The sequence below is a fragment of the Lepisosteus oculatus genome, chromosome 12 (genome assembly GCF_040954835.1).
Source record: "Lepisosteus oculatus isolate fLepOcu1 chromosome 12, fLepOcu1.hap2, whole genome shotgun sequence".
In the NCBI taxonomy this organism is placed as follows: domain Eukaryota; kingdom Metazoa; phylum Chordata; class Actinopteri; order Semionotiformes; family Lepisosteidae; genus Lepisosteus; species Lepisosteus oculatus.
In genome coordinates, this window is record NC_090707.1 from 14236704 (window position 1) to 14255466 (window position 18763).

An 18763-nucleotide genomic window follows, 5' to 3' on the forward strand; every position below is an offset into this window, starting at 1 on the left:
GACCTGCATAAGAGATTCTCCTGCTGGATGTCTGCACACTGCTTTCAGTCCGATTTACACTTAGCCAGAAAATGAAAGAAAATGCACTTTGTTGAAGAGCTGCATTCATTCTTGTTACCATGGAACGTGTTTGCAGAATAAACAAAAAACACTGACAAAACTGCACTTTTGAATGGCACAGCTTAATTAAATGCAACCTGAGAAAAAAAAAATTACCCACATTTGTTCAATGGGTGGAAATACATTGGTTAAAAGGACTTTTCGGAACACCAGAACTTGGTTCTATATGCTGAGCCAATTTAAGAAAGATAGTTGTGCTACTTGTTTATCGTTATCCTTGTATTAACCATGTAGGCAGTGTCATGGCTTTAATCTCTATAGTAATTCAAAAATAAAAAAAGATACTCACCAAGGACTCCAGGTGGCATCTTAATAAATTTTCCATTAAAGTGGGAAATGACTGCTTCACATTTCTCTGTTGATTCCATCCTGAAAAGCATAAAGAGAAACTCATACTTTCATGAGTGTTGTGGATTTTTGGTTATAATTTCTGACTAATCTTCCTGCCTTTAAGTCTTTACAGCTATTTATTGTAAATTGTTGAAATACTTCCTGTGTTGAATTCTGGAATGGGGTTTCTTCTGTGTGTATGTCCTCTCTGTGTTGTGTGGGTTTCCTCTGCATATTCTGGTTTCCACCCAGCTCTATCTAGCAAAGACATGCTGGTTAGGTTAAGTGATGTCTCTAAAATTACCCGTGTGCTTGTGTGCATGTTCTGCTATGGCCTGGCTTCCTGTCCAGGGTGTAGTCCTATTTTACACTCTATGCTTCTGGGATAGACTCCAGGTTGCTGTGAATTAGTTGGAATAAGCAGCTTTCTGACAATGAACGCATGCTTAATACCTACAATAAGATAATGATAATGATAATGATAAACTTACGCTTTCTGCAATTTAAATCATTATTGGGGTTACAGAACAATGAGCATTTTTATGTGTTTTTTTTCTTTGGAAAAAAAGAATGAAGGCTCTTTGAAAACAAGAAAGCAAAAATTCTAGGACACATTGCAGGAAATGCCGATTTCATACACCAAGAGAAAAAAGCCTAGCCCAAAAAAACGATCAAAATGGCCACATAAAGGAATGTCAGAAATCTTTTGGTACACTGTGGAGGTCTGCTTAGTTCACGTTTTCACTGAACATGTCAGCAAAATAGGAGACTAATCCCTACCTGCAAAATCAATTACACTGCAAGCCTGCTCAAGTGGTTAAAAAGCATATTTCATCGCAATTTGTTTGCCTGGTAGCCCAAGCATGTAGGAGACTACCAATTCAAGTATAGGATAAAATGTTTTGCTTGTTCTCACTGGGATTCAGACAAACCTAATTTTATCACCTCTAGAGGGACAACTGGTTCACCACCCAAAACACATCCCCACTCATTAGACCTGCTGTGAAATAAAGCAGTGGCAATCCACAAAATAAAATACTTTTGCGGTATGTCTTACATATTGAGCAAATTAGGAGTTTTTCTAAAATGCCATCTACTCCAACTAAATTATACCCACAAATACATTTTGGCTTAAGTGTATTTCCAGAAAATGCTCTTTACACTCTGTAAATTAATTTTCAAGCTGAAACTTGAACATGCATAATAAGACAATTACAATTGATTTTAATGATTCACTGCTTTCGTTTTAAGTAAACTGACGAAACAGTCACTCTTATTCAAGTCTGAAAAGAAATTTGTTGGTCACTTTTTCAAGAGGTACAGAATGGCAGGCTACCACTGTTTGTGTGTGGGAGTGTGTGTGGGGTAGGTTTTTATTCAGCTCTAAATATCAAAGCTTTACTGTGAAACACTATCATAGCATTTCATCTGTTAAATCCATATGAAGGATACTGCTAACTGAAGTGGCAGGTGGGGGTTTTCAAAGCTTTTTACTGTAGAACACAATTTGCTGAAAGTAATAACAGAAGTATGTCGTCAACTAAGAGAGAAAAAACTCCGAATATTTTCACTTAAACCATGATTGTGTGATTTGAACGAGCTCTACTCAAAGAGCTCATAAATATTAGGGAGTGAGCATGCCTGTAAATATTACAAAAGGATAAATGGAACACTTCCAATATAAATTACAAAAATGCAAACTGTACCTCACAGACATGTTTTAGTACTGAAAATTAAATACACTTACATCAATTCTTAGATGCTTCGCTTTTGCATTTTTTTAGCAAAACGTAAATGCTGCATGCAGGGCCTTGGGAATCATTCAGCTACCTTTAACAGTATATCAAGCTACCGTATTTCTATTGCTTACTAAAAGGCACACCAGTGCATACTACTCTTTTCAAGCCACCATCAGTCAACTTATAAATCTTACATTCTGTATACAGTAAAACAGAAACCTGTGTAACATACTGTAAAACTAGAATAAGAAAATGATTCTTGAAAGCATGCAGATATGAATTACTAAACACTTCATTGGACAAACATGTTTGTCAAACACTTAAAACTCAAATATAGTAAAATACCTACCTCGCAAAGCCAACTCCTCTGCTTGCACCATTAGAATCACGTAATATTCGAGTGGATATGACCTGCCCAAAAGGCTTCAGCATATTTTCTAGTTCTTGTTCATCCATAGAGAGCGGCAGGTTGGAAATATAGAGGTTTGTAGGATCTTGCTCTTGTTGCTATTAAAACAAAACACTCTCCATTAATAAACTTTATATGTGACTTTGCAACAAAATCCAGGAAAACTAAAAATTGAGTAAAACCTATATAATAAATTACCCAAGTAAGACATTGTTTTTTAATAGTCTAATTTTCAAACCACAGGTTAATATTAAAAGGCAAAATTTTATAATCTATCAAACCCAGAGGATGAATTTGATATTGTGATCTTCAGCTCTGAGAGGACATTCATTTTCTAAAGCCCCATTAAGAAACTTTGTTTTAAGTACAAAGATCACTTTTTCTAACTTGCTCTGAAGTTAAAACTTGTTCCAATTCATTCCGTCTTTCTTAGATTTTAGGCTAATAAAGGGTCACAGGGAAGAGTGATGAATTGCGTTTTGGATGTAGCCTGTGGCCTGTTCTTTCATACATCAGCTGATTTTCTGTTCTGTGTTTTAATAGAGTCAGCAGAAACAGAAGATATGGAAAGAGGTCTGCTGAGAATACACAGCTCGCATTAATATTCATTACAGCAGAGCGTTCATACCCATAAGGAGAAAGGATTGGATTACTAGAGCAATAGGCTGACAAAAATTTAGATTGAACCATTAGCGAACAATGTATGCTTGCAAATTACCATCAACAACAAAGGTTGTTTAAACAAAACAGCATGACGGTTACACTGGGACAAAATTAAGCCACTGTATTTAACAACGCCACATGTACCAGTGCTGTCAATAACGCTTCCTAAAGGCTTAAGAGGGACAGACCGGTTGAAAACCTTAGCAGCCATCATTGTTTCGCCAGTCTTGAAATGTGGAGCGGCATGCAATTGACATTCAAGGGCAAAAGGTAGACCATGCCTGGGGAATGTGAAATGACAGTTTTATTATTTTAATGTTTTTTTAATGCACTGGGAATTCTAATCCTAAATTTGCATAACTGGGGTATTCTCATGAGGCAATTTGCTCATGCACCTTGCTGAGTTTAGTTTGCATTAACTTTACAATGCATAATCAGCACAGGAACTCCAAATGTCATACTGATTTGCCAAGTTGATCTGGTGTCTGTGCAGAGTTATCAACTTGACTTTAAATTATGGTCTGAAACCCATTTTGAGGGAAATATTTAGCATTTACAGACATTTGAAAGTTAAACAAATAACCAGAAAATAATTAAAAGTCACAAATCTTTCTGTAAATTGAACTTTCAGCAGTTCAGATAGATTTTCCCTTTTTAGTTAATATGTGAATCAGGTCACCTTGCAGACCTATCTGTTCAAGACTAACAAGCTCCAGTTCCTTTAACTTGAGCCCAGAGCAATCTGGCTGCTCTTCTCTGAACTAATTTCAGAGCAGCAATCATTTTTTACAAAATTTAAACAAAACATCCCTTTATCTAAATCTATTATTTTTAACTACATGTCCACATGTTGTAGGATTTTCATTGCGTCTCCAAATTGTTTAAAAGAAATAATTTCAATAGAAGCAACTATGAGAAACTTTTATGAGCTCTATGTCACATTTACTGTAAATTTGCCATACTATGTGAAGTCCATAAAAATCTTGTTAATATGCAAGAGCAAAAAAAGAACAAATCTGTTTTTATCTTTTACAGATGGAGACTTAAATGAATTTCAGTCCTTTGATCATGAAAACTGAAGTCATGAAAAGGAACAGGATGTACAAATGTCTCAACCATCATGGTTTTTGGGAAATCAAAATTATTTGTTCCAAATAAAATTATATTTGTTTACCTATGCAAATTACTCACTTTTATCTCTCAGTTAAAATGAGCAGATCCAATTACAACAACTTTACTTAGAAAATGGGACATTGCTAATGTCTGCATTTTTCAGATTTTAAGCATGTTTAATTTTACCACATATGACAGGACAGCTTTGTTTTAAGCCGAGTATCATTAATACATATGCTGAGCATTCATTTGGCAGACGTTCACTGTCTTTAAATTGAACAGACATGACAAAGGTAAAGGCATTACGCTGCTTATCATTTCTAATCATCAGAAAGTCGACTGTGAAAGTCACATGGTTATATTATGTGAGGCCAACACTGCAATGGCTCACATATTCTTTGCAGTCAGTCTTTTGGAATTCTGCTCGATTATGCTGAACCTGGACAAGCATGTGGTGGTTCACTGATCTGAGCCCTAGATGCCACGTTACCCCACCTTATCTCACAAATGTTAAACGGGGCTCAAGTCTCATGAATAGGCCATCCACAATAGACCTGTCACCTTTCCATTTTCCCCAAGAAAGACATCGTTACACAGGCAACATGAGGATGTGCGTCACTCTGCTGAAATTCTGTTGTGTCAGGATGAGAGAGCAGGAAGGACAGCAAGAGAGGATCCAGGACTTGATCACACGTCAAGTCACACAGTCGCACCGATTAGCATGTCAATCTGCACCAGAGTGCCACACTTGACAGCCTCCGTCAGGGTGATCTACACAAAACCGGCTGAGGCATTGCTTATGTAAGGGGCAGGCACAGGAGGTATTTTTGGGGGGTTTCAAATAAATATGGAATGCAACAGGAAAACTGATGGCAGTTCCTCTTGTCAGTTCTCCTTCTTAATAACTACAGGGCAGCATGACCCCGGACACATTCCAAAACTGGACGGAGGAGTGGCTACTAAGTGTTGTTTTTAGTTTAAATGAGGGTGCAACAAAACTTAAACTGTCTCCTGCCAAATGACGCTGTGCCTACAAAGCTGGGACCAATACTGCTCCCATCAACCCATTCTGTTAAATCAACGAACACTGGCAACCAACTGTTGTGTGGTTCGCCAATTTGAAAACTATGAATATTTAGCCACCTCTTCACACTAACTACTGGTTGTTGCAATTTCTGATACAGTGGAATTTGCCAAGTTTGAAATTTCTGGATTTGAACACCCCTGATGGCGAGCAACAGTACACAGCCTTTGTCCAGCCTCTAACATATCAACGGCACAAAGGATTTGCTCTCTTGAGAGGCAGGGCATATTTGTCATTCCCTGCATTTCTTTCCTGATTTTCTCTAGCTTTGATATTAAAAAAATCTTGAGTGCTCATTATTTCAATTTTAAAAATTAAAACCATTTGACCAATATACCCAAATTCTTAAAACATACATGTATAAATATTAATAGGCTCTTCCTGATGTTCATTAGGATTCTCATCTCTAGACCCCTTATAAGGAATGCCAACCACCATTTTGAAATTTGTAATTGTCTTCCAATAAAATAAAGTTTAAAAAAATCAAAATAAAGAAATAAGTTATCGGGGTAGATTTCAAATTTTGAAATTTTACAGAAGAATCCAAAAGATAAATACTATTCAAAGAAAATTCTCACAGAAGGGGTTTACAGATATTCTATAAATACCTTGCCTCAAATTGAGTTATAACATTTGGTAATGTAAACAAACAAAAAAAGCTGAATGCAGCTTTTAAACAACAAATGTTTGTCCAGACCAGAGGTCCTTCATGATGCAAGAAAGTCTCACTCATCATCTGAAAGAAATTAACAAGAAAAAAAAATATTCCCTGTGCGTGTGGAACAGCTCCTAAAATGCAGGAAAGAAATTTGGCAGAAAGATAAGACATCTGTTTTTGCAGTGAATGGGGTCACCAGCAAAACAGCCAGTCGTTAAACATCATGTGACTGGGGAATGTTCACAGAACTCAAGATCCGCTGATAGAAAAGGGATTTAATGGTTGTCTTCTCCTATAAAGAATGTGCTGCTCCTGGGGTGAGGCCTGTTTCTGAAGTCTATGCTGAGGATTTAAATGGGAAATGAACTTTAATTTGCTCTGCTTCTGTGTAAAAGCGTTTACCATTTTATAGATAGAAATCTACACTGTTTCAATTTCTAATTTTCAATTATAAGACACCATAGTCATATTTAAAATATTTAACTTTGTTTTAGAAGTACAGAACATTTTTTAAAGCCAGATAGGATACACCCCATTGCTCTTTAGAAAATAACACATGCTGAACAGTTCTTTAAACACTGAAACAAATGAATTTTAAGCCCTTGCAAGTCATGGAAATGACGATTAAAAGCCTGAAGTCTCTAGTGTTTATCTAGAACAATACCTGGATTAAAGCCTGGGTTGCTTAACAAAACAGCTTTATCGTAATTAAAAATTAAATACTGGCCACAGATGCATGTCAAGAAGGTCATATTATAGAGCTGGGATTAACAGGGAATTTAATTTGAATATTCCTGTTTAGCTTTTATAGTCTGATTCCCTGGGTTTACTGCTCAGGTTGCCATAACAACCTCCAATTATTTACTTCCCTTTCTTCAGTTCAAGAATGTAAACCACCTAATTCCCAGCCATTACAGTAGTAGTGCTCTTTGAAGACCAACAAAAAGAAATCACTGCCCAATTGACTCTCAGCAAAACCTAAAGTCAAAACTATTGCAAGGCACTACACTCCTATGTCTGGTATATTTCAGACAGACCATAGTCAAACAGACCATAGAACAGTAACAATGCTGTCAGGTTTGTTATGCAATACCATAAATTAATTTCATGTTACCAAATTTTAGCAGTCTTGGTTAGCAAAAAGGTATACACATCCTTATTTTGGGCAAGAAACCATCTGCCCTCCAAATGCTTTAGTAAGCATTGTTCCACCCAAATTGCTTACAGGTTCCACTTCATAACAAGTTGGTTTGACTTTTCTGGGGGAATGAATTGAGTTTCTGGCATAAATGAGCACTGCTTGAGATATGTATTCTCGAACTTGAAAACACCTTCAGGTTTTTGCAACTAGGTTGTACATGGTTGTAAGTTTATCATGTCTCTGTTGGTATTTAAATAAAGGCACTTGCAGGAGTTAAATAATTTTCAGAAGCAGAGTGTTATTCTATCACTTAAATAATCGCAGACTATGGTAATGAAACAAAGAACCTAAAAACAGTCAGGATGATTTTGCAACAATGAAGTAGTAATATGCTGAATCCACTAACCAGAACGACAGTACTATACATATCTGAAAGGCTGGACATAGTGAACTGCCTGTTTTCATATTCAACGTTCACTGTATCAGTTTTAAGGAACTATTTTTTGTATTGTAAAAGTAGTATGATTTTTCAGATCTTCACAATGGAATTGTTAAAACCCTGGAACACTGATTAGGATAGGTTATGCAGAATAAACTTCAAATGTGTAGCTACAGTATATATGAAGTGAATGGTTTCTGATAAACTAGTATCTGATCATTTTAATCTCAAAGTCACTTGCCATCTAACAATTTACATGTACTGTATTCATGCTGTTAATCACAATGACTCAAGGGTTATTAACCAGTAAACGGATGTTCTAAGTTTTTCCTCTCTTGACTTTTTCCAAGGTATTCCTGTTTGTTTTTTGGGGATGGCAGCTTAAAACATGTCTACTGGAACTGGCAGATAATGCAGAGCATAGCTGATAATCTAAAAGTACTGAGATGATTTACCATAACTATCAAAAATCCATTTCTCATTCCCAGATGGTATTGCCGTAGTTTGGTAATCAGAATGCAATGTGACATTTAAATCAGATTTTTACCTTTGCCATCTGGGCCTGGACACCATTCGACTTCAAAGCAGTAACAGCTTTTTGAGCAGCAGCTGGGCTGTCAAAATCCACAAAGCCATAGCCTGAAAAAGAACACAATTACTCACCTTAACACATGAGGAAGGTTCATCTCTTCACAAAGTAATTGCACTTGCAAAAGGGCTTTTTAAAGACAACACAGAACCGGTTTCAAATACAAATGTTACTATGGGAGAATTAAGATTAATATGGGGGAAATAGCTTTGGGTTACATAACATTATTGAATGCCTAGATTTTTATACAATTCTCTTGTAGGTAAAACCTGTTTCCAAAGATTTACTGAGATGACTGCTTCACCACAGCTTCAACAGAAAAAAAAGTGACTCCACTTTTTCTAAATGTCTACACATCCACCGAAAAGGAATATCATAAAAACAGAACAACGGAGACATGCTCCCTAATACAACTAATATTATTAATCATAATGACGGAAATAAGGGTGAATAATAAGATATGCTTAAGCTTTGTCTTTGTTTAGAATTTCAACATTTAAATGAAATCCAGGTACACGGGTACATACAGTTCAACAAGAAAAAATGAATAAAAAAAGCATTTAAGCACTCCAGCTCAGATATAACACATCTACCTCCATACTACATTGGGTTTTACAACAAGAAAACAGCATATTTGACAGTTTCCCCATTCTGACTGCATGGTTAAGTGGCACCAATAATGTTACTTCCACAGTATATCATAAAAGGTGTTAACTCACTTAGGTACCGCAGTAGATTATGCTTCTTTTGATTTTGATTTTGCTTTAAAATACAGTAGACAAAGCAATGCATGTGATCAAATAAAGGGGCACATATCTCTGGATGAATTCCTAACCTACTATGGCAGCATCTATTGGTTTCATGTTTAAAGAGTCAAACATTCAAGATTTTTGTTGGAATAGCATACAGAGTCAACAACAAGGACTTAGTGAAACCTGGATACGATAACCAGGCAAGGCTGCAGAAGCTGATAACAGGAATACATACAGTACTTCAAGTTCCAGCTCACATGCTTGGTTACATCTATGCACAAAGATATGTTTTATGTATCAATTGATAATCACTTACAGTATCATTTTAAAGATAACAGATACATTTTCTTGTTAAAATGGGCTAAGCTAAGCCTAAACAAGTAAATACAAATATGGAAATACAAATTTATGAGACTGTTCTGAATTACAGCTGTAGGCAATAAACTTACTAAATTTTTACTTCTTGGGGGCAACTTGAGAAATAAAGAAATGCAATTTTGAGCACACTGCAAAGCACTAATATAGAACCCAGCAATAAATTTTCAAGGTAATTTATTTGTGCAATATTATGATTTTGGAACCATGCTTCTTACAAGGTTTCACCACTAAACCTAGTGAAAGTGTTTGATACAACCTCCGAGGCTCATTAACACTTCCTTGTGGAGAGGTTTTGATGATGCCACAAAGTGCCATACGATGGCGACTTTCTCTCAGTACAATTCTCAGGGCAAATAATGCTGTGGACAGAAAATACGAGGCATTTACCAGGAAGAAACGTTCCAAATTAAGAACTTGAGATGACAAAGCTAGCACAGGAATAAGAGTATATTAACAAAATGTTATTATGTGTGCAGTTATGTTTATATATACATATATGGAGGGCCTGTACAGTAGAGATGCACAATTCAATTTACATTGTGGGTGTTATCCTAACCAGGCAGTGTAGCCTGCATATCCATATTTAGATATTTTAAACAGAAAGCGCAGGGTAATTGTTACAAGAGTACATGCTACATTGAAACTAGGGGCATACATCATACCAAAGTTCCTGAACCTGTGACATCTTTCTAAGAGATGTGTACATAAGCTGTCTGACTTCAGGAATACATGGATAATATCTGCTATAGGGTGAAGGCAGGTAGCAAAGCTGCTACTAGTAAAAAAGCATTCCATCAAATACTGTGCCTTTCAGAACTACTCACATCAACAAAAAAAATCGTAACATGAAATCTGCGACAATTTGGTTCTTTGGAAGTGCATTGGAAGCCTCGATGTACAGAGACAGACCTCAAAAGGTTTCCTGTTCTGCTGGACATTGTTCAGAGCAAAGATCTCTCAGAAGACCACAATCAAAATACTGATCATGTAAAAATTAACTAAAAGCTTAATCTAACAGTTTTAACTGTAGTGTCCATTATTAAGACATTTCAGGCTATCGCTGTAATGAACAATAAAAAGGCTGCAAGTGTATCTTGCCACCACAGGCTTTCGACAAGTAGTTCAGAAGGCAACTGTAAACCCAAAGGCTGGAGGTCTCCAACACAACTCCAGTGTCAGTAAAGATCACAAAAACGTGCCAAGACTGGCAAATTACATCTGAATCACAATTAAACCACGTGTAAAATTCAGATGATACAAAAATGGACCTTTTTGGACACACTCATCAGGTCCGGAGTAAAAAAGGCAAAAAACTCACATCCAGAGTGAAAATTGTCAGGGGGTCTATTATGTTTTGTATTAATGGGTGCTGAAGAGTCTTTTAAGATGAGAGAAATCCTGCAACGTGTAACAAGCCAATCTGGCCAAACACCTGGTTCCCTCTGCCAAGACACTCTAGCGTGCCCACAACGGCCATTCCAGTATGACGATGATCCAAAGCATATAATCCAAAATCAACAGAGGTCAATAACTGCTCACAAAATACATGCTCTCGATTGGCCATTTCGTTTTTTAGACCTCAATTTAATGGAAGATTTGCGGTCTGAACTCAATGAAGCAGTTCACAAACGGAAAACATGGGCTCTGAGGAACATAGAAATTATGCCTAGAGGAATGATCCAATGAAATAATTCCCCCACTGATATGCAAACACCTCATAACACTACAGGAGGCATCATGTCAGTGTAATCTGTGCCAGAGGAGGACTTACAAAAATACGACCTACAGAGGTGTGAAAAATTTCCCCTCGTGTTTTGTGGACTTAAATTACGCTTGACAAATTTCATGTTCTTCTGTGCAACACTATTAAGATGATACCACAACATTTGCAGATTTTCCTAAGCAAAACAATCCAATTTATTGGACATAATATTTTTATGTCCTATTTCATCAGGAATAAACCTGGTATGCACTGTAAATAACAGACAATTACTTTCAAATTTAAACATGACGACTGAGTTATCTAACTATATTTCACTTGATTCTCAATTAATATTTTATATTTACATGACTCCAATCAACAGAAATACTGCTAATAGCAGGAACACTGGAAGTCGATGTGTTAGTTGTTTCTATGAGGCAATAAAGTATAACCTCCATTATATATTAATTGTAATACCTAATTATATGAAACAAACAACTGTAGTATATATTCATTATAGGCAAAATGTTCAAGTTTTATGCCTGAAGTCTTCAGGATGTTTAATAATAATGTTTTGATGTTTGAAGTGCAATAAGTGCAACAAATGTGGTGTTTGAGGCCTTTACATAATGGCTGGATGAAATTTTAGATTCACTTAGCTACCAACGAGCAAGATGGGTCAAACAGATCCTTTTTATTAGAAGACTTTTCTACGTACTTACAATTCCTTTACATTCACTGTTTGAGGACACTGCAAAGTCATATGGGCTAAACACCATTGCAACAAAGATGGTGCTGCATAACACTGACACAGGATGCAGAAGGCATCATGCTAATAGTGTTGTAGCCAATTCAGTGCCAACGCCATTTTTTTTTCTCTTCTACAATTCCTCAACACTGAGATGCTACAGTTGAAGCCCCCCCAAAGGGTATGTAGTAGCTCAAAGGGCCAATGATTGTCAACACCCATTGTGCAGTGATTGGTTTAGCACAAACTCATTTCACTACATGTCACTTGTGCTGGGTGCCAAGTTCGATTAAAATCTCTCTTGGCTAAAGACACTCCCTCCAGAACTGGCACTATGACTGCAGATTTCCTCTGCCCTTGGTTAATAAAAGCAGGCATGAATAGTTCAGTTAAAAAAGCAATCAAGAACTACTATGCCACTTTAACACACACTAAAGCAGCCATTTACAGAACATGTAATCCTTGCAGATTTGCGTTATGCAGTGATGGCCAGCTCTTAGCAGCTTTGGCCTTCTCAGGCAAGGACAAAGCTCTTTTCTCATTTCATTTCTCCTACAAAAAAATGGACCCAGTGCCAGCCAATGCTGCGCATGTCAGCTTTACTCAAGTCAAAGTGGCAGCCTGGGCGTTGTGCTCAGCATGGGCCATCTGCCAGTCTTGCAAACCTCCAATGCCCTTCTATGAAAGTGCAACCTATACAGTATCTGGCATTTTTTTTAAAAAAAGATACCTTATGCCTTTTCTCCAGCTGTTTTATTCCGAAGAATACACTCCTCCCATTTGTTCAGAGTGGAGCTGATGTTGCTGTGATGCTGTTTTACGACAAGCCATCATACTTTAGGCCTTTCAAATTACAAATATTTGCATTTCCCATCACCCTGGAATGAGCATTTATTAAGGGGAACTGACAGGGGGTAAAATACCATCACCATCTCATTTACGTGAATTGAATATGGATACATAAGCAAAGAATGATTTTCAGCCCCGATAATGACCCTGTCATATATTCATGAGCTATTTAGGAAGGCAAGGAAGGTTTTACAAGCATAAAAATCACAAATTTGTACCAACTACCAAAATAACATTTTGTAGCTATGTTCCAATGTATTTAATAAATTATCTAACAACAGCTTTAACTATGAGTTGTTAGCATCATGAACTTTATTTAAAAATAATCTTTTTAACTTTACTTTGTGATATTTCTTTAAACTGATTTGGTAATATGGTCTGCACTGTGTAGATATTCTCAAAAGCATACAACTGTAGAATGAAAAAAATGTTTTATATAAAAGTGTTGTGGAAAAAAAAGCTGCTTCTGGGTCTGGTTTCCTCAAAAATAGCTGCCAACACCAAGAGTATCCAGAAGAGACTGTAAACAGATCTGAACCTGGGTTTCCTCCAATAGCTGACATAGTGCACAACTGACAATCAACTATTAGAAGAACAACTTGACTTGGCAACTTTCACCTAGCAGTGCTATAAGCGCAGATGGGTAAGATGCCAGTCCCAGATTTTTTCAAACATGGGTGAGAAAGAGGAAGCTGGAGTAAAGGTGAAAAAAGTTCCTTTCATTGTATTGGAGGCTGGGACAGGATACTGAGCAGTGCCTTGTCAGAATGAAGTTTTAAGTGCACAAACTTCTACTCATAGTCATTATTGGAAGTGAGAATTGAACACAGGCTAAAAAGACTATATGTATTTGAGGGAAGCCAAGTGTTTCATAGAAAAAATAAGATCATACCTTTGCATTTGTTTGTAGTCTTATCCAGAATAGCTTTTGTGGATACAATTTTGCCATACCTGCGAAAGAAGAAGAGATTGTTTTATATGGATTAAAAGTCTCACTGCAGTCAATTTACAGTGAAAGAGGAGCTCAGCTCAAGAATCCATGACTTCATGTATAAAGCATTGGGGTGCAATAGTAAGCAATTTCCACTTGGATACAAGTGCTTTCAAAATATGAGTCTTCATTGTGCAACTTCCTTTTTAAAGAAAATCAGACAATGTAATTTTCTAAAAAAATCTGTATGCGTTTTCTTTACAGACAAAGCAGAGCCACAAAGGGTAACTTGTCACCCACATGACAAAAAACAGATTAACAGCCAGATTCATATTTATGTTCTTCGAGGTGATAGTTAAATGTAATAAATATGGTTCAAGTCAACAGCATAAAGATTCAAAATTTCTTCTCAGTATTTACAGTCCAGAAGAAAACCTATTTAATGTAGACAGGAAAGAGTAACTTGGCAATTAGAACTGGCCATAACTATCCAAATCCTTAGGTGATCCTGTAACATAAATGTGCTTATTTTCTCATTTTTAAGGATTAAAAAGCTAAAAAAAAATCAAATGCTAACTCTTAAAACTGAAGTTAAAGACTGCATTTTAACCTAATTCATCATACTGCACAAGAAAGTAGTAAGAGAAGAATATGAAGGGCTTTTTCACTGTTACCTTGACCAGTTATCCATGTGTAATGCTAAATTAAACTCAATGTCAAGTACCACATTGTAATAAATCATTATTACCAAAAGAAACAACAGTATGATAAATTTACTTGCACTAACAGGCAATTAATTTCTTAACGGAAATGTGTACAATATGAAGTCAACAATATTGTTTCTTGGAACCAGAAAGTGTGTCATTTCCTGAGATACAACGTCACTGTGAGAAGTGGTGCTGTTATTAAAGATACAGCAATCAATTACACCACATTGTGATGGACAGCAATGCTAGGACAACAAACAAAGGTGGATCTAATATTAAGCTAATTTAAAAGGCCTCTTAGTTTTCCTTTATTTTCTTTCTGCAGTGCGCCTGTTACATTCTTTCTGCTTAAACTTTGCAAACCTGAAGAAAAACAATCACTGTAGGGGGAAAGCAATCTAGCAGATTTTAGTGTATTGTGCACACTTCCTCATGAATTATGAAAAGTCGCTTCAGGAGCAGTTTCTGAGTGGCTAAGTACCAGCACATGCAAAAGAAGATCAGGCCTCACAGAAAACTCTAATAAAAGGATTTACAGCATTCAAAGACTAGGCATAAGGAATAACATAAGGAGGATATAAATGACTCTTATAATTGTGGAGACGTCTAAATGGTAACATGTTACACTACACTCCTTTCCAGCTCTTACTTTTCTATTTATCCATTCTAAAAGATTAATTTCGTGTTAACACTGAATGTTGGTGGATTGTTTCATACGCAATGGCCTTGCACAAAATTAAAATATTTATTACTTTAATTCTAAAAATGTAGGCCACTGTAAGTATATATATTTACAAATAAAACTAGAGAATTATTCAGCTTGACCACTTTAACTACTAGTTAAAGTAACAGCAATGACAGAAAAAACTGACCCTTAAATATAAATTTAACTTATTTAATCCAAAACAATAATTACATCTCAATTACAGAACTTTTATGTTAAATGACTGCAGCTGTGGTTACTCTAGCTGACAGTTTATACATGTATTTCTGGTGTGTGTGCACAATAGTCCGTATGTCTTACCAATATATAGGAGCAAGGAGTAGGTTTATTCCATGCTGAAAAGAGGAGACAAGTTTCCTTTCTCCTCTTTTCAGTGTAGAATAAACCTACTACTGGTTCCTATGTAGCCTACGCATGCTGAGGCAGCTACCCACCTGAACTACTTTTCAATATATAGGCCTATATTTCAACTGGACTACTCAAAATATCTCAGTGCTTATATTTTCAAATAATGTTTTTTTTGTACTATATAGAGCAGTGATGTAATGCATTACACCCATGACATATATTGAGAAAATGAAATTTAATAAATCATTCCCCTTCTTTAAAGCAAAAAATTTTATACTGAAGAAGCCAAAATTGTGGGAGTCAGGAATAAGCTGTCCACAAAACCCAATTGTTTATATTCTTCCAAGACATAGCTGGATGAGACCAGTCAGATCAATTAACTACTAACTACCAAATGGACTAGATGGACCAAATAGCATTTTATTTATGTTTGTGAGTGTTCTTATGTTCTTAAGAAGATAAAAGAAGTTCTCTTTTACTTGGATTGAAGAGGCAGTTGTTTAGGATTAAATCATTTTGTCCAAAAAATAACTAATTTTAAATAGTTATAATGTTACATGGCTATTAGAAGCTGTCAAAGTAACTTCAAAATGTGCAGTGATTTTTGCACCTCCTGGACATTTCTAAGTAAAAAAAAACTCTTAAATATGTTACCAGGCTCATCACCAATATCATATTTAGCAAAAAATGCATAATAAAAGATCATGGGCATTGTTGGGTGTATTGTACAAGGCTACTAGTTATAAAATAAAAATAAAATTTGTCATTAGCTCCACTGCACATTAAGTGATAAAACTCCAAAGAAAAGATCATCATGACATTTCACTGCCATTTCAAAAGCTGTACTAATACTTGATATTTATAAAACCTGTAAAATCTGCTTAATATTGACTCTCAGAAATTTTGAATTTCTTAATCATTCATCTTATGAAAACAAAACGCTCACCAGGCATACAATCAGTACACAAATTTACCTGTCCCTCACTTTCTAAGACAGTCATACTGAATACCCAACACCAAAAAGTCACATTCAATTATATATTACACATACGTTTTTCATTACTACTCAACATCCAAGAATCCCCTTTGGCAACACGGGTTTTATGGAGATTAAAGAGCCTGCCAACAAAGATTAAAGAAACTACAAACAAAGCACTGCTATACAAGCTCAAAAGAGAGACTGACCCTTGACCTGGAACAGGAAGTAAACCATGAGTTGAATATTAATAAGAGTCTGATACTGACCCAAGACCCTCAACTTTATGCGATTCTCACAAGGTCTCAATGCCTTTAGCCTCTCTGTCATGAGTCTTTTTAACTGTGCAAAATATGGTTTTTAATAAATATACATACCAAATAAGAGAGATGGACCAAATGGCCTTCTCCTGTGTGTCTTACCACTTACGTTCTTAAACTTTTCAAACTAGAAAAATCAAAATTAAACAGAAAAAAGGTTTGTAACATTGAGTTTTCTGCATTTATGTTTGAAGCCAACAGACCGATTTTACATACATTTAAAAAATACAGTTTAATCAAATGATTTAGAAACTAGAAACAGACTATAGGCTACAAATAGTAAAGAGAATAAATTTATCATGTACAGTAGTAGTCTTCGCTTCAAACCAAGGTATACAAAACAGCAGCGGACTAATCTCTTTTATTCTATTGTCTAGTCTTAGCTTTGAACCTTGTAGAAAATTCCACTGATTCAGTGAACCACAGTCATTCAAACTACATAGCAATTTTGTATTTCAAGCTAGTCTGTTTACAATGTCAATGAAACTGTGACATGTATAAGACTATGAATATTAATTAATCCTTCAGTGTGAAACAAAGATGGAAATTGTTGTCGCTTTTCTTTAAATCTTGGGGTAAAAATATTTATGTAAGGAGTCTCTTAACATGGAAAAATAAAATTACCAAGGTATTGTTTCAGACAACAGTGGAACACACCTTTTGAATAGTTTTCACTAGAGTGTTTAAAATAAGCCTTTTTTGCTGAGATGGTAAATAACAAAATGAGAAAAGAGAGTTACAGATTTTTCTGGCCTTTTGTGAGACCACGTAGATACAGTAATTCATCCACAATATAAAAGGCTTGCTCTGTAATTCGCTTCAAAATGATGATCATAAAGTTAGATAAAATGGGTCTGGAAACCATCTTAAATAATCCTTTCAACAAATATCGGTCCTCCATAATTAAAACTTTTAATCTTTTGGAAAACCATATGTATTATTCAACTTCACATAAGAAAGGGAAACAGGGAAAATTAATTTTTGACATTTCTTTGCAAGAGACAAGAAACAAGGTTGCTGGTACACAGCAAAACCATTAGCTAGTGCTGAAATTCTATTACAAATGAATTAACTTACTGTAGCCAGACGGACTAGTGCAAGAGTCCGAATCAGATACAATGTCATTTCTGCAAGACCCAGCGGGTGAACAATGGCTTCTCATTTCACCCACCTTTCCTTTTCAAACCTTATCAGATTACGGTTGCCGATCAGGGCTCTTGTTACTATTTGCTGCATGGTTATTGATTTCCGTGGACACCATTAGAGGATATTCTGACCTGAACGGCAAATAGTGGAATTGAATTATAAAACGGGGTGAAGCATCCACTTGATTCTGGGCACTCCACAATCTCTCACAGGGCAGCACCAACAAAAAAATAACCGCATATAATGTGACTGTATGTCAGTTTGGCTCAGAGGCATTTCACTACCTCAGTTGTAAAGGTAGTATTCAAAGGAAACACCACATTAAAAAAAAGTTTACTTAAATGGAGAAAGCAAAGCATTTCCACATTATATAGACGCAAACATGATCAATGGACTCTTTTCATATGTTCAGAAAATGAAGACGAAGTTCGCTGACTAGGCACCCCATTAAAACACAAACAAAATAACATATTACATGATTGAAACAGCTAGCATTTAAATACAACTGTTACGCCCTTACTATATCTTCAACAGCAATACCTGATGGTATTCCTTGAAGGGCTGTTTAAGGAAAAGTAATGATTTTGGAACACAGCCCATCTTCTGGATTTGGCCATGATCTGAATCAGAAATCTAAATAAATGGTAGACTTTGAAGGCGCCCATAAACACAGTTGCAAGAGTGCTTTTCTAAATGTCTTTTAACCACCGTAAAATTGGAAAACCCTACAAAGCAATGAGACAGACCACATGAGAAAACTCCAGTAATATTTGAATACTCATGAAATTAACATTATATGTGAAATTATAGTTTGTTTAGACCATTAACAGCTAACTGCAAGACAGCCATCACCTGTAAGTTAGTACACAGACAGCAGAGGAAAATATATCTAAAATG

The 18763-nt window shown here is 35.9% G+C and overlaps 1 protein-coding gene across 4 annotated transcripts in view; it reads right to left on the reverse strand.

Annotated features, from left to right (window-relative positions):
- The window catches only part of rbms1a (RNA binding motif, single stranded interacting protein 1a), a 70411-nt gene that overhangs the window by 12509 nt on the left and 39139 nt on the right, over positions 1–18763 (reverse strand). For all 4 annotated transcript variants that reach the window (XM_015358991.2, XM_006636550.3, XM_015358990.2 and 1 more), the window contains exons 3-6: positions 13607–13665; positions 8244–8335; positions 2539–2696; positions 410–489 (exon numbers count right to left, since the gene is read on the reverse strand). In XM_015358991.2, coding sequence (XP_015214477.1) covers positions 410–489; positions 2539–2696; positions 8244–8335; positions 13607–13665 — 389 coding nt within the window. The remainder of the gene's footprint in view (positions 1–409; positions 490–2538; positions 2697–8243; positions 8336–13606; positions 13666–18763) is intronic.